Below are 19,057 nucleotides of genomic sequence, written 5' to 3'. Positions count from 1 at the left end.
ACTCCCAGAATTCTCCAGCCAGCTATGCTCAACTATGCTATGCTTTAAGTCCACAAGCCTTAAAGCTGCCAAGTTTGGGGACCCCTGCTCTAGGATATGGGACATAAAAGCTGATCTTCACTGCATAATGCAGGCTCTGGCAGATTTATATGAGTAGTTTTCAAGATCACCTGGTCCAAGATATACAGGTATGAATAAGCAACTCAGAAAAATTTGGAAATAAATTGGAATTCAGTGAAGTTATTTCAGGACTCATTTTGACATGCATACCAGGTGCTGCTTGCATTAGTTGTTTATAAATATTTTTCAGATCCAGGCAATATAGAATAGAATAGAATAGAATTTTTATTGGCCAAGTGTGATTGGACACACAAGGAATTTATCTTGGTGCATATGCTCTCAGTGTACATAAAAGAAAAGATACGTTCATCAAGGTACAACATTTACAACACAATTGATGGTCAGTATATCAATATAAATCATAAGGTTTGCCAGCAACAAGTTATAGTCATACTGTCGTGTCCTACTCCTCCGCTGACAGCCGGGTCAGGGAAATCCGAATCAGGCTTGCCTCTGCAGCTCTGCCCAAAGTCCTAGCAAAGTCCTCAGAGCAGGCAGGAGACCAGTAAGTGACTTCAGCAAGATAAGTTCGACTTTGCCTGACTCAGAGACTGCCAGAAAGCAGATCCTTTATATAGGCCATGGGGTGTGGCTCCATGACTCAGCACTCATTAAGGCCTGCCCCTCCCTTCCTTCTGTTGCCTCCACCTATCCAATCTTCTGATGCGAGGGTCACTCCAATCAGCTGTTGTTGGAAGTAAACTTTCCTCAGGCTCACATGCTGTGGAGGAGGGGGAGGGGTCTAGCTGCTCCGTTTGCCTGGGCATGGAGCCAGGGCTGGGGCCGGGGGATGCTCCCTCCTCTGCAGCCTGCTTGGGCATGGAGCCAGGGCTGGGACCGGGAGGTGCCCCCTCCTCTGCAGCTTGTCTGGGCATGGAGCCAGAACTGGGGCCGGGAGGCATACATTCCTCCGTGTTCGGGAGCAGATAAGCAGACCCCGGCTGTGGTGAGAGCGGACAAGACACAACACATACAGTCATAAGTGGAAAGAGACTGGTGATGGGAACTATGAGACGATTAATAGTAGTGCAGATTCAGTAAATAGTCTGACAGTGTTGATGGAATTATTTGTTTAGCAGAGTGATGGCCTTCGGGAAAAAACTGTTCTTGTGTCTAGTTGTTCTGGTGTGCAGTGCTCTATAGCGTCGTTTTGAGGGTAGGAGTTGAAACAGTTTATGTCCAGGATGCGAGGGGTCTGTAAATATTTTCACGGCCCTCTTCTTGATTCGTGCAGTATACAGGTCCTCAATGGAAGGCAGGTTGGTAGCAATTATTTTTTCTGCAGTTCTAATTATCCTCTGAAGTCTGTGTTTTTCTTGTTGGGTTGCAGAACCGAACCAGACAGTTATAGAGGTGCAAATGACAGACTCAATAATTCCTCTGTAGAACTGAATCAGCAGCTCCTTGGGCAGTTTGAGCTTAATGAGTTGGTGCAGAAAGAACATTCTTTGTTGTCCTTTTTTAATGATGTTTTTGATGTTAGCTGTCCATTTTAGATCTTGCCATATGATAGAACCTAGAAATTTGAAGGTTTCTACTGTTGATACTGTGTTGTCAAGTATTGTGAGAGGTGGAAGTATGGAAGGGTTTCTCCTAAAGTCTACCACCATTTCTATGGTTTTGAGTGTGTTCAGTTCCAGATTGTTTTGGTTGCACCACAAGGCTAGTCGTTTGACCTCTCGTCTATATGCGGATTCGTCATTGTCTCGAATGAGACCGATCACTCTTGTGTCATCTGCGAAGTTCAGTAGCTTAACAGATGGATCATTGGAGATGCAGTCATTGGTATACAGAGAGAAGAGAAGTGGGGAGAGCACACAGCCTTGGGGGACCCCTGAACTAATTGTACAGGTATTTGATGTGATCTTGCTTAGCTTCACCTGCTGCTTCCTGTTTGTTAGGAAGCTTGTGATCCACTTACAAGTCTGTTCTGTAGCTGGTTTAGTTTAGTTAGAAGAGTGTCTGGAATGATGGTATTGAATGCTGAACTAAAGTCTACAAAAAGGACCCTTGCATAGGTCTTTGGAGACTCAAGATGTTGTAGAATGTAGTGCAGAGCCATATTAACAGCATCATCTGTTGATCTATTTGCTCGGTATGCAAATTGCAAGGGGTCTAACAGCGGATCTGTGATGGTTTTCAGGTAGGAAAGCACTAGCCTTTCAAAGGTTTTCATGACTACAGATGTTAAAGCAACTGGTCTGTAGTCATTCAGTTCCTTGATGGTGGGTGTCGTGTCCCACTCCTCCGCTGACGGCTGGGTCCGGGAAATCCGAATCAGGCTTGCCTCTGCAGCTCTGCCCAAAGTTCTAGCAAAGTCCTCAGAGCAGGCAGGAGACCAGTAAGTGACTTCAGCAAGATAAGTTTGACTTTTGCCTGACTCAGAGACTGCCAGAAAGTAGCTCCTTTATATAGGCCATGGGGTGTGGCTCCATGACTCAGCACTCATTAAGGCCTGCCCTCCTTCCTCTGTTGCCTCCGCCTCTCCAATCTTCTGATGCGAGGGTCACTCCAATCAGCTGTTCTTGGGAGTAAACCCTCCTCAGGCTCACCTGCTGTGGAGGAGGGGGAGGGGTCTAGCTGCTCCGTTTGCCTGGGCATGGAGTCAGGGCTGGGGCAGGGAGATGCTCCTTCTTCTGCAGTTTGTGGGGGCATGGAGCCAGGACTTGGGCTGGAAGGCATACATTCCTCAGTGTTGGGGAGCAGGTAAGAAGGCCCCGGCTGCTCTGAGGGCGGGCAAAACACAACAGTGGGCTTCTTCGGCACTGGGATGATGGTAGAGCGTTTGAAGCAAGAAAGAACATAACACATCTCTAGTGATTTATTGAAAATATGGGTGAAGATGGGGGCCAATTGGTCAGCACAGACTTTTAAGCAAGAAGGAGTTATCTTGTCTGGGCCTGGAGCTTTTCCTGGCTTTTGTCTGTGAAATAGGTTCTGCACTTCCTTATCTGTGATCACTAGGGGTTGTGAACCCAATGAAATGGGGTCAGTTGTAGGAGGCTTGGCTGTTGTTGGTGTGTCTGAGATGGGGGTTGTGGAGATAGGTGGCTGTAGTTTCCTTTCAAACCATATCCAGCATGTCTCAGTAATCTAGAGGAAGGCATGGGTCATTGTAGGATATTAGGCCAGGTGGATTAGTGAAAAAGGGAGACTATATCTGTACCTAAAACTTTAAGCATTACTGCCATTGTCCATTTCTACATAGCAATTTGGAGCTCAAAGAAAACATTCTTAGTTTGCTGTATCAGTTCTTAGAATTTTTAAGATTTCAGAGAATGGATGTGGGATGCATTACTGAATGTCTGCTGAGAAGATCAACCAGTAAAAAACTGCTTATAGACCTGCTTAATATCTCCTTATAGGATGGTATTTATGGTCTGTTTTAACACTGCACTAATTTTGAGGCTGACGGTTGACTATATTTTAAAAGATTGTACATGCAGCATTTGTTAGGAATATGTAACAATTATTTTAGCAGTTTCCATTTGTACTAAGTACTCATTATGGAGAAAACAGGCCAATAAAAATCTCCCGCTTTGAGTGGATAGTATTTTTGTATGACTGAACATACACCCTGTGATCTGGTTAATACCAAAGTTCATTGCTTGAACAAACATCATATAAGCTAGTAATTGACTTTTCCACCTAATTTCCAACCCTTTCAGAAACTTTTTTACTCAATTACAATATTTCAAATGTCCATGAAATTGAGGTGTTTATGTGAATTATCCATCTTTGGCCATGATCTGATCGTGGCTTGTCTATCAAGCTTATACCTGATGGGATCCCATTATCTAGGTGCAAAAAAAAGCTTCTTTGGATTTTCCAGAATCTCTGTGTCCACCATATTGAAACTAAACTCCTAGGTAATTGATTTTTATTTTATTGCTTTTTAAATTAGTGGCAAAAAACAAAACCCATAAAAATAATGATACATACCATATTTTTCCGACTATAAGACAAACTTTTTTGTCTCCCAAAGGTGGGTGAAAATGTCTGTGCATCTTATAGACTAAATATTGCCGAAAGCCCGTTTTCAAGGCACTTTTTTTGACCAATTTTTTCAGAAAAAACAGCCCAAAAAAAGCCTAAAAAATGGGCTGAAAAAAGCCTAGAAAATGGGTTGAAAAAAGCCTTGAAAATGGGCTGGAAAAGCCTCAAAAAATAGGCTGAAAAAAGCCTCAAAAACAGGCCGAAAAAAAGGCTGGAAAAGACCCCAAAACGGGGTGCGTGGAGGCCAAAAACTTTTTTTTTGTTGATTTCCTCTTCTAAATTTAGGTGCCCCTTATAGTCAGGTGCATCTTATAGTCCAAAAAATATGGTATATTATTAAAGAAATAGAAAAAACAGAATTTTTTAAAAGTGAAAAAAATATAACGAAGAAGGATATAAATACATTTTGTTAACAGTAAATAGTTATTTAATGCAATTATTCAAATACATATATGATTCTAACATATAGTATTAGAATAGTTAGTATAGTATAAGTGTTGTGTTTTTTTTAACCTATTGTGTTTTGTAAAAAAACTATATTGATGCTATTTTTATGTGTTATAGATTCCATGAAATGGTGTATGAAATTGTGACTGAATGCTGGCTGTGCATAGTAAACAGTTAGTTAATTTGTTCGGGACAAGTGGCAAAGCTTGTAAAGATTTTTGTGTACTCTGAATAAAATTGTACAGTCTGAGGGTGCAGCAGCTGAATTCACCAGCTATCTTTTGCTGCCTTCCTCTGTTTGGCTTAGCAAGCAAAATTCTCATCTTCTGTCCACACAAATCTGTGGGCAAATAATTGATAAATCAGTAGGACAAAATGCTAACAGGTACATTCTTCCTTTGTCTACAATCTTCAAAAAGTAATTCACAATTTTTGGATGACAACTTGGCAAAAAAAGCAGAGAGCTACAGTTTTGATTTATAACTTGTCCTTTCTTCTGTACTCCCTTTGCAGTGAACAATGGCAAGTATTGCCAAGTTTAATATTGATGCCCCTCGCTGGGACCAGAATACTTTTTTGGGGCGTGTAAAGCACTTTTTCAACATCACAGATCCACGGACGCTGCTGGTGTCAGAGCAAACGTTGGATTCAGCTAAGACAATTGTAGAGAATTGCAGGTAATCAACTGGGAGGTTGCTGAATAATATCAAGCAAATTTGGAGCTTTTGTAAAATCTTAAGAGTTGCCTCTGTTCAAATGTATCAATAAAACTAATCAGACATGTGATGACAGTCGCAAAGACAATTTGGTCCAATACTATAAAAGAGACACTTTATCAACAATATCAGACTAGAACACCAAATTTGACAAATACACATTAGTGACAAAATGAACAACATACATCCAGAATAGATGTTTGCCTTGTGTGACGTACTACATAAATTTAGTCAAACACAGAAACCTACAGTACTTTTTTTAAAAGGAGAAATAATTGAGGTAAAAATAGTAATTAGAACCAATTCCAATGTTTACAAATAATTTGATGCAATCAATCAAGAATTGGTTTGAATTGAAACAGAATTTAGAACTTAATGTTTTTACTAATTTTTCTCATTTTTAACTTTATTTTAATTTATTTAAAAAGTGTTTCTGTTATCTTTTCCCCTTTTTTCATTTTCTTCACATGATTATGTGCATTTATTTGTGGAGCATTAACAAATAGTAATGATATCGCCTCTGAGTGAGATGAAATAAGTCTAATATAAATAGATAAATAAATAAAAATATTAATTAAAAATAAAATGATTCATTATTGTTAACGTCATTATTGAATTGGGTGGTGATAATTCTTAAATGGATACTCAAACCTCTTCTGAGAACAGACTTTCACAAAAGGAAACCTTTCATTATGAAAGGATTTCCCTGCCTAGGACTTACTAGTAGAAAATTAAATCTACACGCATTGAAATCCCACACTCTTGCGAATTGAAATGCAAGGCAGAATAGTGCATAATATTATACAAACAGAGCCAGCCTTATTTACTAGACAGAATGAAACAGCTGCCTCAAGCACCTGATTTGATGCTATTGGAAGATTTAATCATCCAAAAGGGCAATATTGTTGGTTTGCTTCTACTCATTGTGTTGAGTTTAGATTTTCTGCCTTAGGTTTAAAAGGTTTCTTCAATTTCTTGTATACAGCTCTGTACATTGCAGATTGCATTGAGGTGCTTTGGCATACAACAAATTTGAATGTTGTTAAGACCCCAACCTGCACTCACAGTTGTTTCAAGAAGAAAGCTCCAGTGCACAATTTTTAAGAGGCACGTGCTGTGTACTGATATCATTAAGAGGTATAAACTAGGAGGGTATTTCTTTTTTGCACCTCTAGGGCAGGTTCGATACCCCCTGGAACCAGTGAGGAACAGCTTTTCTATGCCAAAAAGCTTTATGACTCAGCTTTCCATCCTGATTCAGGAGAAAAAATGAATTTAATAGGGAGAATGTCGTTTCAAGTTCCTGGAGGAATGGCTATCACAGGCTGCATGCTGCAATTTTACAGGTAAGAAGAGGCATTTTTTTCTGAGATTCATTATACTGCACTTATACATATTATACTGTATACTGCACGAATCAAGAAGAGGGCCGTGAAAATATTTGCAGATCCCTCGCATCCAGGACATAAACTGTTTCAACTCCTACCCTCAAAACGACACTATAGAGCACTACACACCAGAACAACTAGACACAAGAACAGTTTTTCCCCGAAGGCCATCACTCTGCTAAACAAATAATTTCCTCAACACTGTCAGACTATTTACTGAATCTGCACTACTATTAATCGTTTCATAGTTCCCATCACCAATCTCTTTCCACTTATGACTGTATGACTATAACTTGTTGCTGGCAATCCTTATGATTTATATTGATATATTGACCATCAATTGTGTTGTAAATGTTGTACCTTGATGAACGTGTCTTTTCTTTTATATACACTGAGAGCATATGCACCAAGACAAATTCCTTGTGTGTCCAATCACACTTGGCCAATAAAATTCTATTCAATTGCTCTCTTTTCTGCTTCATTCCTCACCCAGTTGTCTCACGGACACTGCTTTATACAATATAAATGGGCATTCTTTGTTATCCTTATCCTACACTGTTGCATTAATGCTCAGATTTAAGCAAGTATTGTATATTTTAGAACAAAATTTCCCAATAGTTGACAATATCAATTAAGAAAGGCTTGTGGGATACTCTAAAAACAAGCTACATTTTGGGGTAAAACAGTGGGGTCCCAGATTGAGATAAAGGTCTATACTTAGTGCAGATTAAATTTGGGGAGGTTTGGGAGAAAAAATAATAATATCAGGTATATATTAATCCTGGTCCAGGATTCCTGCACTCAGTAGGGGCTTGGTTTTGATGGTATAATTGGGCATTTTTATTTCATAATTCTGTGATGTATTTATTTATTAGTAAAACAATGGATGCAATACCTGTATCCAAAACAGTATCAGTGGGGAGAAATATGCCAAGCCCTAATACATTATTTTTTTAATAATACATTAAATATATTTAATAATATATTTAATATTATTTTTTTGCTTCCTAGTGAAATAAACTAGAAACTAGATGAAGTCATATTTCACTAATATGCAAAAACAATTAAGCCATATATGATTTAGAAACTGTGACTGTGTGTGTGTGTGTGTGTGTGAGGTTCTCCCCCCCCCGGCAATACTTAGAGTAGAGGTATATAACCTGAGATCCCAGATCTTAATGCAGTCTGGAAGCCTAGTGTATCTATTCTTCCTAAAAACAGGGCCAAGTGAATGTTTTCAATCTGTCAGAAGAGAAAAATGATTAAATATAAAAGACATGATCTAATCCAGGGGTAGTCAACCTTTTTATACCTACCGCCCACTTTTGTATCTCTGTTAGTAGTAAAGTTTTCTATCTGCCCACCAGTTCCACAGTAATGCACCATGTATCGTCGTCTGCGCATGCCTCTCACGCATCATGGATTGGGTTGGGGGGTGCCAATTACCAGCTCTGCTTGTCTGTTACAGCTGGGTGGTGTGGGGGGAGATGCGCGAGCTATTCTGGGACGAAGCTCTTTTGTTTGTGGTCACACTATAGCGCCATTTAGTTTCACTTACGTAACATGAATTAAACTTATGCGCGGGCGATACAAATAGTTTATTTTCAGAAATTTAAATTGTCACAGGGAATTTTATGAAAATCTAATGAAAATGTTTTTAAATAATGCTATGATTTTTTTTTAAAAGTCAGTTAAATTAAAAAAAAGGAAAGTGCTTCAGTATCGGACAAAACCCCTACTGTCCACCATGAAAGCTGGAACGCCCACTAGTGGGCGGTAGGGACCAGGTTGACTACCATTGATCTAATCAATTCTTTTATTTTAATTTAACTTCCATGTAAACGTTACCTGTTTCTTTTGGTATGGTCTGCCTAACATTCAAAATATAGTCTTCCCTATGCAACTTAAAAGTTACGTTTGATCCTCATCCCCTCAAAACACTCTTGCTTTCAAACATTCAAATACTCACTTCAAAGGAATTAAAATATCAGATAACCAACTTTATTTCACAAAACAAGTTACGAATTTGTCTAGCAATAACGTAGCTGACTGACTGGTCCTGCAAAACTGGACTTGAATGGCAAACCACAAAGAAATGTTCAGGCTGTCTGCCAGAGTGGAAAGAAAGTCAATCCAGAAAATGGCAATGCTATACCACTTAATTGTTGCCAAGGACACTATATGTCTTAAAATACCACCTCTGTGTAATGGCTTTTCAATGGTAAAGAAGTACAAAGGCGAAAATTTACACAAAGTTATATGATAAATAAAATGTTGAGACTGGGTAGCTTTTCAGCTAAGACACCGACACAATCTACATAATCTCACAAAGTGGAGCCAGAGTTTGTTTCCCAATGCTTTGCAGTTTCTCGGTATACCCAGTGGCCTGTGTTTACATAAACCAGTCAAGCTTATATTCATCATACTAGCTAGGTTTCCCCTAAATGCTTAGCCACAATTTGCCACTTTTTAGCCTTGCGTGTTGTAAGAATCCAGCCGACTGTCGCCTTTTTTCCCAGCTGCTTCTCAATTACAGTTCTATAACTTTGTTATGTCTTTTGTTCTTTTGTTATTCTTTTTCTTCAGCTATTTTTTCATCTTTACTAACATGGAACTTTGTGCTTTTTTTACTTAGGATCCTTTCAGCTGTTCTAATTGCATTTTAATAGTCAGTTTTTGATTATGATGTAGGGGTTTTTTAATAATAAAAATTTATAATAGTAATAATAAAATCAGTGTCTGATCAAGGCTAATGCATGGGTCCAGAAGAGAGATAACATTGGTTCTATCGCATTCAGCTATCTGGAAGAAACACATATCTACTCAAATGTTTGAATCTATGTTCACTTTTTTTTTCTTTACAGAACAGTCCCGGCTGTGGTGTTTTGGCAGTGGGTAAATCAGTCTTTTAACGCCATTGTGAATTACACCAACCGGAATGCAGCTAGCCCCATCTCGGTCAAGTAAGTGTTTCTTCAGGATTATCTGATAGCATAGAGTTTTCATCCAATGCTCCTTATGATCCAATTAGCTGACTTTGCTTTAGCTTTGATCTACAGCACTCTCTGGAATCATTGCTATGAGGAAATATTTTCTCGGGGTATAGACAGTTTGGGTATATGGTCAAGTTTTGCTAGCCATTGTACTTTATAATTTGGATGCATAGTATTTCCAGAACTGACTTCAGGGAATAGAAAATGGACAACTGTTGGAAAGGGACAATCGAGATAGATCTACTTTTGCTGCTCCTGTATGTAGCTTTCATGGTTTATTCAACTCAGAACTTTATTTCTGAGTATCAGCTGGAGTGGGGTAAGTGTGGGATGGGACCTGATATGGGGAAGTGGCTATATATAAAGGATTTTATGCTCAGCCCAATAGAATTACCTGTGACTTCATGTATCTGAAGAAGTCTGGCACATCTGTAGCTCACAAATACATTTAAGAAAATTAGTCTTGAAGGGCGATGCCAGATTCCTCTTGATTTTCAGCTATCATAGGCTAACCTGGTTTTTCTATTACATTGTCAACTTTGACTTCATGGCCATTCTTTATTTCCTGGGTATATCACAGAACTAGATGTGTAAAACATATGTATCTCTTTATAACGTAGATCTTTCCTGAGAAGCCACAAGTCCATATAGCAAAAGTTTTTCACAAAGCTTATTCTTGTTTAAGGAAAAGAGTATCAGGGGTGATTACATTTGCCTTTAAAAACTCATGTGAATGATAGGACTCTTTATTACACAACTGCAGTTTTAAAATGACTAATGCCACAACTCCTATTATTTTATATCTCTTTGGATAATTCAGGCAAATTGGAGTGGCTTATTTCACCGCTACCAGCACTGCCTTGGCAACTGCTGTGGGACTCAACCTTTACACTAAGGTACAAATCTAAAATGCTACTAATTTTATTTATTTATTTATTTATTTATTTTGTCACAACATCATACAAAAAGATTATATAGTATATACACATATAAACATATATAGGAAGAAGAAAAGAAAAACAATAGGACAGGAACGGTAGGCACGTTTGTGCGCTTATGCACGCCCCTTATGGTCCTCTTAGGAATGGGGTGAGGTCAATAGTAGAAAGTTTTTGGTTAAAGCTATTAGGATTATGGGAAGAGACCACAGAGTCAGGTAAAGTATTCCAAGCACTGATGATTCTGTTGCAGAAGTCATATTTTCTGCAATCTAGATTAAAGCAGTTTACATTAAGTTTAAATCTATTGGTTGCCCTTGTATTATTGCAATTAAAGCTGAAGTAGTCTTTGACAGGAAGGACATTACAATAGATGATTCTGTGAGTTAAACTTAGGTCTTGTCGAAGGCGACGGAGTTCCAAGTTTTCTAAGCCTAGGATTTCAAGTCTGGTGGGATAAGGTATTTTAACCACAAGGGGGCAGCTGATCCAAGAATGAGACAAGGAATCCCTGGCCTCTTCCTGTAGGAACTTAAATCTGTAAGGAAGCATAATTCTTTTCTTCAAAATCCCTGAGTGTCCTAGTGCAGAGAAGTGGAATATCTTCTGTCTCTAAAAGTTCTCTTTTTCCTTTGGGTTGTAAAATATATACTATCTTTCTTCCTCACTTCACCACTCACTTCGCCACTGCACCATTATGTGTAAGCACAATGCACTTTTTAGGCTAAGGGCCACCCTTGTCATTTGAGTTGACATACCAGAGGTTAGACTCAAGGATAGTAATGATCTTGAAAAGGCATCTAAATTTAATTTTATTTAACTTGCATTTTCATTTAATTTAATTAAACACAGTTAAAGGTTGTTTCTAACTTATGTACCAATTTTCTCTTGTATATTAAAAAAAAAAAAACCACACAGTTTGTTGAGGACTTTTATTGATGTGGTTCTGGAGGACTAAACCATGACATTGAGAGGATGCGTGTGTTCTTGTATACTTGGAACTGCAGGTTGCACACTTTTGTTCTAAGAGACAAAATTAATATGGTATTACAAGAATTGATGTCAGTGCAATAGAAGCCCACCTTGTCCATGGCCTCCATAGTACTGCTACTCAGTTCTTTTTATCTTTTCTTGTAAAGGTTAATCCTGCTCCTTATTGCTTTATCTTCCTCCATACAGAGAGCACCATCCCTTGTGGCACGTTGGGTCCCATTCGCAGCAGTAGCTGCTGCCAACTGTGTGAATATCCCCTTGATGAGGCAACAGTAAGTCTCTTGATGAAATCCCAGCAGAAGAGGGAGAGGGATGAAAGAATAACATGATGGAGGGTTTGTCTTGAATATAATGCACAGAAATCAGCTTTGGTTTACTAAGACTCTTTAATATAAGAATAAAAACATTTGCTTGGGAATGGGGATAGCTGTATTTTTTCCTATGTAATAACAACTTGATCAGTCCTTTAGCTGCCTTTCAAAATTACCACTGATAGTAGAAACAGGTAGCCAGATAACTATTTTTTACAGAGAGAAATTATTCCATTACCTTTGTGAAATTATTTGCTTCTACATCATTGGCCACTACAGTTTCCATCTCAAGTCACTAGTTTTGGGCCATTAAAACCATTAAATGGACAAATATTTAAAATCAAAGCAAAGGTTGTGTGTGCTAAACCAAAAGGATATATGTTGCCTCTAATTAGTCTTCTAATTAGGATTCACCCAATATCCTCACGGTCTACAACACTGTAGGGCACATCCATATGCCGGGAACCAATACTCTTGTACAGAGAAAATGGATCGCAGACCACTACATTACTTGTTGTTTTTATACTTTATTTCTTGTCTTGTACGTTTGGCTTTAAAAAAAATATTAGAATACTATCTTGCACTCAATTGCTTGACTTGACAAAGATAATTAATGACTTGACCTGCTAATCCAGTCAAAAATGGCATCTACGCAACTCCCTATTTTCCCTATATTTATTTATTTCCTAAGAGAAGGAAATAAACTTGAAAATTTTAATAATCCCACTACCAATCTATAGTACAGTATCTCTTCTCCATCCTAGCTAGCTGTTGCACCTTCTTCTTGCAAACTTAATTAGATTTAGCAACTACATATACAGTATATGCACACAGCTAGCTATATCAATAAAAGCAAGCAACTAAACTTTTAAACCATATTCTAGCCACCAAAATAGGCACACTTATATTGTGCTTATGTGCCTAAAGTGCAGATGCCTTCTTAAAAGTAGGTTAAAGACAAATAGCAGGTTAAGCTATATGATATGATAATTAAAAGTATTATCGTTTTAACCTCTGTCTCCAAAATCTTTTTTTGCACAAAAGCAGACTTTAGATCCTGTATACTGTCTTTGTCATGTAGTCCTCTATGCTTCCTATTTCCTTCTTTCCATTTTTATCCCTCTTTTCAATTTGTAACTTGATTTTATCACTACTTTCATTCTTCTTCCCTTGTGGCTCCCTTACCTCACCAGCCTAGAAGGACAGGCGCTGGAATAAAGTAGTAAATTCAATAATTCTCTCTGTCCTCAGTGACACCAACCCCAATTGGGCCACTATTTATTTTCCCCCCTGCAAAGCCAGAGTGCGATGGCTTCCTGGACTCTGGTGGCAGCTGGAAAAACTTCAGAAATGTCATTCATGGTCATGTTGTTCCTTTGCCAGGGCTGAATTAATTGCTATGGAGAATGATTGAATCAGTCAATTGTGATCCAAATAAAAGCAGCATATTTTAATCTTTTGTTCTTGCCCTGACTATCATATGATAATTTGCTCCCAGCCTGATGACCTTTTACTTACAGAAGCCGCTGAACTGTCAACATTTTGTTGATGTCATCCTTACCTGTACAGCTGCAATTCATTAAAAATTCAATGACATCACAGTAACCTAGCCAATGGCTTCAGGAGGAGTATTTGCAGGGAACTGGCTGCAGCCCAGATTTTGCCTCTTGTATAATCTGTAAGATAAGATAAAGACTGGGTCACTTTGATAATTAGGGCATGAGTGATTTGGGGACAAATGGAAAAATCTATTCTGCTAGATTGAATTGTCACCGATTTTTTTATAACTTTATATATAACTTTATATAGAAAATGTTAATTAAATGATGCTTTTCTCCATAGCTGCCTTTTCATTTTGTGTACAACCAGGAACAGTTAATAAGAGAATAAGTTAATAAGTTAATAAGTTAATAAGAGAAAATAATTAAAGATTAGTCTGTCATAAGAATATATTTTGACACCCGCTATTCAGATAAAAAAATATTTTTTTAATTACACATAATAAAACATAGCATAGAGATGTCACTATTACCCTGTCTAGAAAAAAGTTAATGAGGGAAGCACAAAGTCCCATATAAAACATTATAATAATTGTGCTTTGATATTATGAAAGCATCATGATACTTTCTAAATCTTCTGATTAAAATTGCAGCCATTTGATCAGATGTAGGCTATTTATATATTAAGTAGTTGTGAGGTTGGTGTAATTGATCAGTATTGAAGAATATTTCTCAGAGCACCTCCCTAATAGGGTTAGGTGCGGCTCCCATACTTATGTCCTTACTCAGCAGCTTCTCTTCCATCTCAGCTAGCCAAAATTTCACATTGTAAAATTTGTCTTTCCCAGATTAGGAGATGCTGTTATTCTTGGAGTTACAGCTTGGCCTGTTTTTGACTGGCAGGAAGTCTTCCCAAATCTTGGTGCTCCTTCCCCACAACTGAAAAACTATCTTAGCACCTTTATTAAAAATTCCATGCCATCATAGTATGTCCCATACTGGGCTTTAGAATGACTAATCAACCAGCAACCATGACTTTAATCATGGTGCTAATGCAGAACAAGCCCAGTGAGACAGGAGTGGGTTGAGTGCTATAGGAGTGCAATTTTGGCACTCCACTAATTAGCTAACTGAAGGTTGGGCCATCTATAACAAGTGTTTACAACAGCCACCAGCGGGACAACCATGGACCATACAGGGTAAGATCTGAGAGTTTGAGGAGCATTTGGAAAATGGAACATTATATAAAACAGCACATTTTTGCCAGCTTGCTCTGGTTTAAGATTATTCATTCTTCAACAGTTTATGTCTCAATTGAAAAATCCTATTATGGATTTATATTGATGGATACTTTTTAAAAAAAAAAATTCACCTTCTTCATTTACCCAGGTTTTATTTTGACATTCAAATTACTATTTGGAGTTGATGAGCATATAAATTCTCAGAATGTTTGGTGATAATTAGGAATAGGATTCTCTAGGAGGCAGCAGTGAACCATCGTTGGTGTCAGATACTCAGTAACTCAAGTGTGTGGACTTCCTTTGCAATGTAATTGTTCTTAGGCTGATGAAGCTTTGCATTCCTGCAAAGATTTTTTACTGAGTCTCTTGATTTAAACAGTGTTCCTGCAGCATTTTTAAAAATGACAAAACAGCTGGTTAACTTAGGACAAGCCACTCTTTCCCAGCCCTCTTCATCTCATAGATTAGTTGTGGTTGAGAGAAAAGGAGTGGTTGCGTTTAGTATGCTTCCTTGAATAGTACAAAAAAGCCCACAACATCTAGCTGATTGATCTTAATGTCTAAGGTCATATGTTTGTGTCTGCATTAGGGAACTCATTAATGGGATCACAGTGACAGATGAAAATGACAATACTCTGGGAAAGTCCAGGGTAAGTACAGCTATCTTGGGAATTTGAGATCCAGGAATTGGTTTATTTTTTTTTTATAAACAAGAACATTTAGAGTCATCTTCTCTACAGTATATGCCTGATTGCCTAAGGAGAGCCTTGTATGCTGACACTTCAGGTTATAGCAAGGGTTATCTGTTGAATTGGGGGATTTTGTTTTGGTTTTTGGTCTCCTACAAACTCACATGATGATTATTTCAGATAAAGAAATAGATGGCAAGATCAACATTTCTTAAATAGAGAGCAGCTAGGAGTTGTTAAACTGTCCAATACAGACTTCTGCAGCCAAATGCCCTTCTGGTTGTAGTGGGTTAATAACTCCCAGAATTCCCAGTTAGTGGGAATGCTAAGAATTATGATTAGGGAATGTGGGATTATAGTAGAGTTGTGTTCCCAATTTTAGCAGCATGCAGGTATGTCTGTTTAAATTCCCAGAATTTTCAGAATGAGTATTCTGGCTAGGACTTTCTGGAAGTCCAGAGAGCTGGACATTCCTTAGGTAGGGAAACACTGGTTCAGAGCCATTGAAGGTTTAAGGCAGCAATTTACTTCATCAAAATATAATGAAGTAAAAAGGATAATAATGAACTTTTGGCATTCTTGAAGTATCTTGACTATCTGTGGTGAATATCGACCATTAGCTTGTGTTACTTCCTCAACAAAATTTTGAGAGCTCTTCATTGTATCCCTTTGACAAAGAAAATTATTACCACCACTACCACTCAAAAAAACAAATTTCATATGCTTTATAGATTCTTTAATGTTCTTTGAGATGCTTTAATGTTCCTACTTTGTTACCAGTATTCCAAGTAACACATCTCTCTCTATATTGGGAGTTCTTAACCTTTAGTACATAACCTTCTGTACAAGCTATTTTAGAGAAGTTATATCTAGTATTATTATTTATTGTTTATTTATACAGTGGCATCAGTTTTCATGGCATTTTACCGATAACCAGAGGACAGGTCCCTGCTCACAGGAATTTACAATATAAAGTTTGACACAAGGGAGATAACAGAGAAAGTGGAGGCAGGGATAAAACAGGGTAAGATGTGTGATTCATAATGCAAAATTGTTAGCTTATTTATGTCTTTTTAGTTATTGGAACTAGAACTCTTAGAAAGACCAAAATTGCTAATGATGTTATGAAGCAGTCTGTTTTGTTGTTATTATACTTCCTGCCATTCTTCTGTCCAGTAAAGCAAAACTACGTTTAGACTAAAATTATGGTAAAATAAAAGTTGGTAACGAATAAAATATTATCATAAAATTTATTATTTAATACCATAATTAAAAGCATTATTCAAAAATAGAATTGATGGCCACAGCAATTGATATAAAAGCAGAATAGGACTATCAAACCCTTGCTTTTTCCCCTTTTTCTAAAATGCATTGTGGATGTTTTGGTGTTCTGTATTTTCTTTTGTAATACTGTTTATAATCAAATACTGGTTTTATACATTTTAATTAAAAATTAAAGAATGTGCCATGGTTACTTCTAGAAAGTCAGTTCCATGCATATAGGATAGAGAGAAAAGGCAGAGTTCTTGTGGGGAGCAATCAGTTGTCAGACAATTTAGGATGATGGACCCGAATTAGTGATGATTAAAGGTAAAGGTGCTTCTAGATTTTAGAGTAAAAAATTTAAATAGTCACAGTCGTGGAAACCCATAGATAAGTAGCAGACCTGTTACAATATTCCTTCTTTTCTTGCTTTTACAGAAACATATTTTTTCTTTTCTTTTATTTTTAAGTCACACCCTGCTATTTATTTCTCTTGCATTCCAAGTATCAGAGGGCTCCATGGATATTAACTTTAGCCACTCAGCAAGTGGGTCACTCTGGGTCGACTGATGTTTTCACATAAAGTTTTTAGTAAAATATAGAAGTTGTAGATTAGGTTACCAGCCTATACCACATGAAGCATTCCTGTAGCAATAATAGCAATGGTACTTAGACTTATATACTGCTTCTTAGTGCTTTACATCCGTCTCTGAGCAGTTTAAGAGTCAGCATATTGCCCCCAACAATTTGACTCCTCATTTAACTGACCTCAGAAGGATGGAAAGCTGAGTCAACCTTGAGCCGGTGAGAATCCAACTGCCAAACTGCTGACAGTCGGCAATCAGCAGAAGCAGCCTTCAGTACTGCATTCTAATCAATGGCTCTTAGGGACATGATGCTAATCTGTTTTGGTCACAGTTGCAACCAAACCCAGTTTAACTTCAAGCATGCTTACGCTATTTTGTGCAAACTTAAGATTTTTTAAAAATCTAAATACTATAATAGTCATTTTGAGGTATTTGATGAAAGCTAAGCTGTTTCTTGGTTTATGATGGGGTAATCCAACCTTGATCGTTGTATTATTTTGTACCAGTTAGTTAAAAATCAACTGTCCATGAAGTGTCTTTATACAGCTTTTATTTATTTAAATGTAGCATTTGATTCAATCCCTATATACAAGCTCCGGATAAAACTGATAGCCTCTTCTATAGAGTAGATAAAGAGTCAACAATTACTAATTTTAAGGCACATGAAAATACCTTAGTGCAGATTAAATATGTTTTTTTTAGATTTCTGTTCAAAAGGTTTAAGTAAATTGTATCCTAGTTTCCCTTTTTGTCAACGTTTATATCTATTCTCTAGTTCAAACCTTTGTCAAAAATAAAATTACATCATCCAAGCTGCAGATAAATCTATTTCAGTTGTAACTGCTGATGATGCATCCGGCCTGTCTCAGACACAAGTAGGCTTAAAACCCCTTCCTTTAAACTCTTGACTCATATTGTAAAGATCCATCCTCCTTTGTCCCAAAACAAAGGTAGTGAGTGGTCTTTCCAGAGAGGTTTGCAAGATGTCGATATTATTGGAAAGATAATGACATCTTTGAACACAGTTTAGAATCTACATTTTGCTGGGAACAGAGATGGTAACTATATTTGTCTCACTATAAATATTTTTAGTATAGGCTTCCATTTCGCTTGAAGGTTTGTAATTATAAAGTTCCAAACCTCCAGAAACAGCACAGTTTAAATTTCTAAGAGTTCTTCTGAGTGAGTCTTAAGTCTTTATTGAATCTGGAATTTAGACTAGGTTCTCTAAATACACATGCAGCTCCATTTTGAAAATTCTGGCTAAAGTTTGTTTTTACTTATGGTCCCCTTGCCTCTTTAGTCCTTTTGGATAGCTTTCTGTTGTCCTGGAAGAAAAGCATTGAAGTGGACCTTGCATATTGTAAACTGTAAGCCCCATATTTGATCTTATTTGACCTTACTGAAAGAACTAAAACTGAACTGATGTTAGATGTATTCAATACTGATAGTTAGAAATACAGGTAGTCCTCACAATTGGGCCCAAAATTTATGTTGCTAAGTGAGACATTTCTTAAGTGAGTTTTGCCCCATTTTACAACCTTTCTTGGCACAGATGTTCTGTGAATCACTGCAGTTATTAAATTAGTAACTGATTGTTAAGTGAATCAGGCTTTCCCATTAACTTTACTTGTCAGAAGGTCGCAGAAGGTGATCACATAAACCTGGGACACTGTGACCGTCACAAATATGAGTCAGTTGCCAAGCATATGAATTTGATCACATGACTATGGGAATCCTGCAACAGTTTTAAATGTGAAAAATAGTCTTAAGTTATTTTTTTCAGTGCTGTTATAACAGTCACTAAATGAACTGTTGTAAGTTTAGAACTATCTGAATACAACACCCACCTTTTATAGTGGCATCCATCTGGAGG

General features: G+C 37.5%; 1 protein-coding gene across 1 annotated transcript in view; it reads left to right on the top strand.

Moving 5' to 3' along the window:
• The window catches only part of SFXN2 (sideroflexin 2), a 35,733-nt gene that overhangs the window by 7,339 nt on the left and 9,337 nt on the right, over positions 1–19,057 (top strand). The window contains exons 2-7 of the mRNA XM_058188711.1: positions 5,077–5,240; positions 6,455–6,625; positions 9,532–9,630; positions 10,481–10,556; positions 11,778–11,863; positions 15,232–15,292. Coding sequence (XP_058044694.1) covers positions 5,083–5,240; positions 6,455–6,625; positions 9,532–9,630; positions 10,481–10,556; positions 11,778–11,863; positions 15,232–15,292 — 651 coding nt within the window. The 5' untranslated portion in view covers positions 5,077–5,082. The remainder of the gene's footprint in view (positions 1–5,076; positions 5,241–6,454; positions 6,626–9,531; positions 9,631–10,480; positions 10,557–11,777; positions 11,864–15,231; positions 15,293–19,057) is intronic.

The sequence above is a fragment of the Ahaetulla prasina genome, chromosome 6, assembly GCF_028640845.1.
Source record: "Ahaetulla prasina isolate Xishuangbanna chromosome 6, ASM2864084v1, whole genome shotgun sequence".
Taxonomy (NCBI): domain Eukaryota; kingdom Metazoa; phylum Chordata; class Lepidosauria; order Squamata; family Colubridae; genus Ahaetulla; species Ahaetulla prasina.
This window is presented reverse-complemented; position numbering and strand designations above follow the sequence as displayed.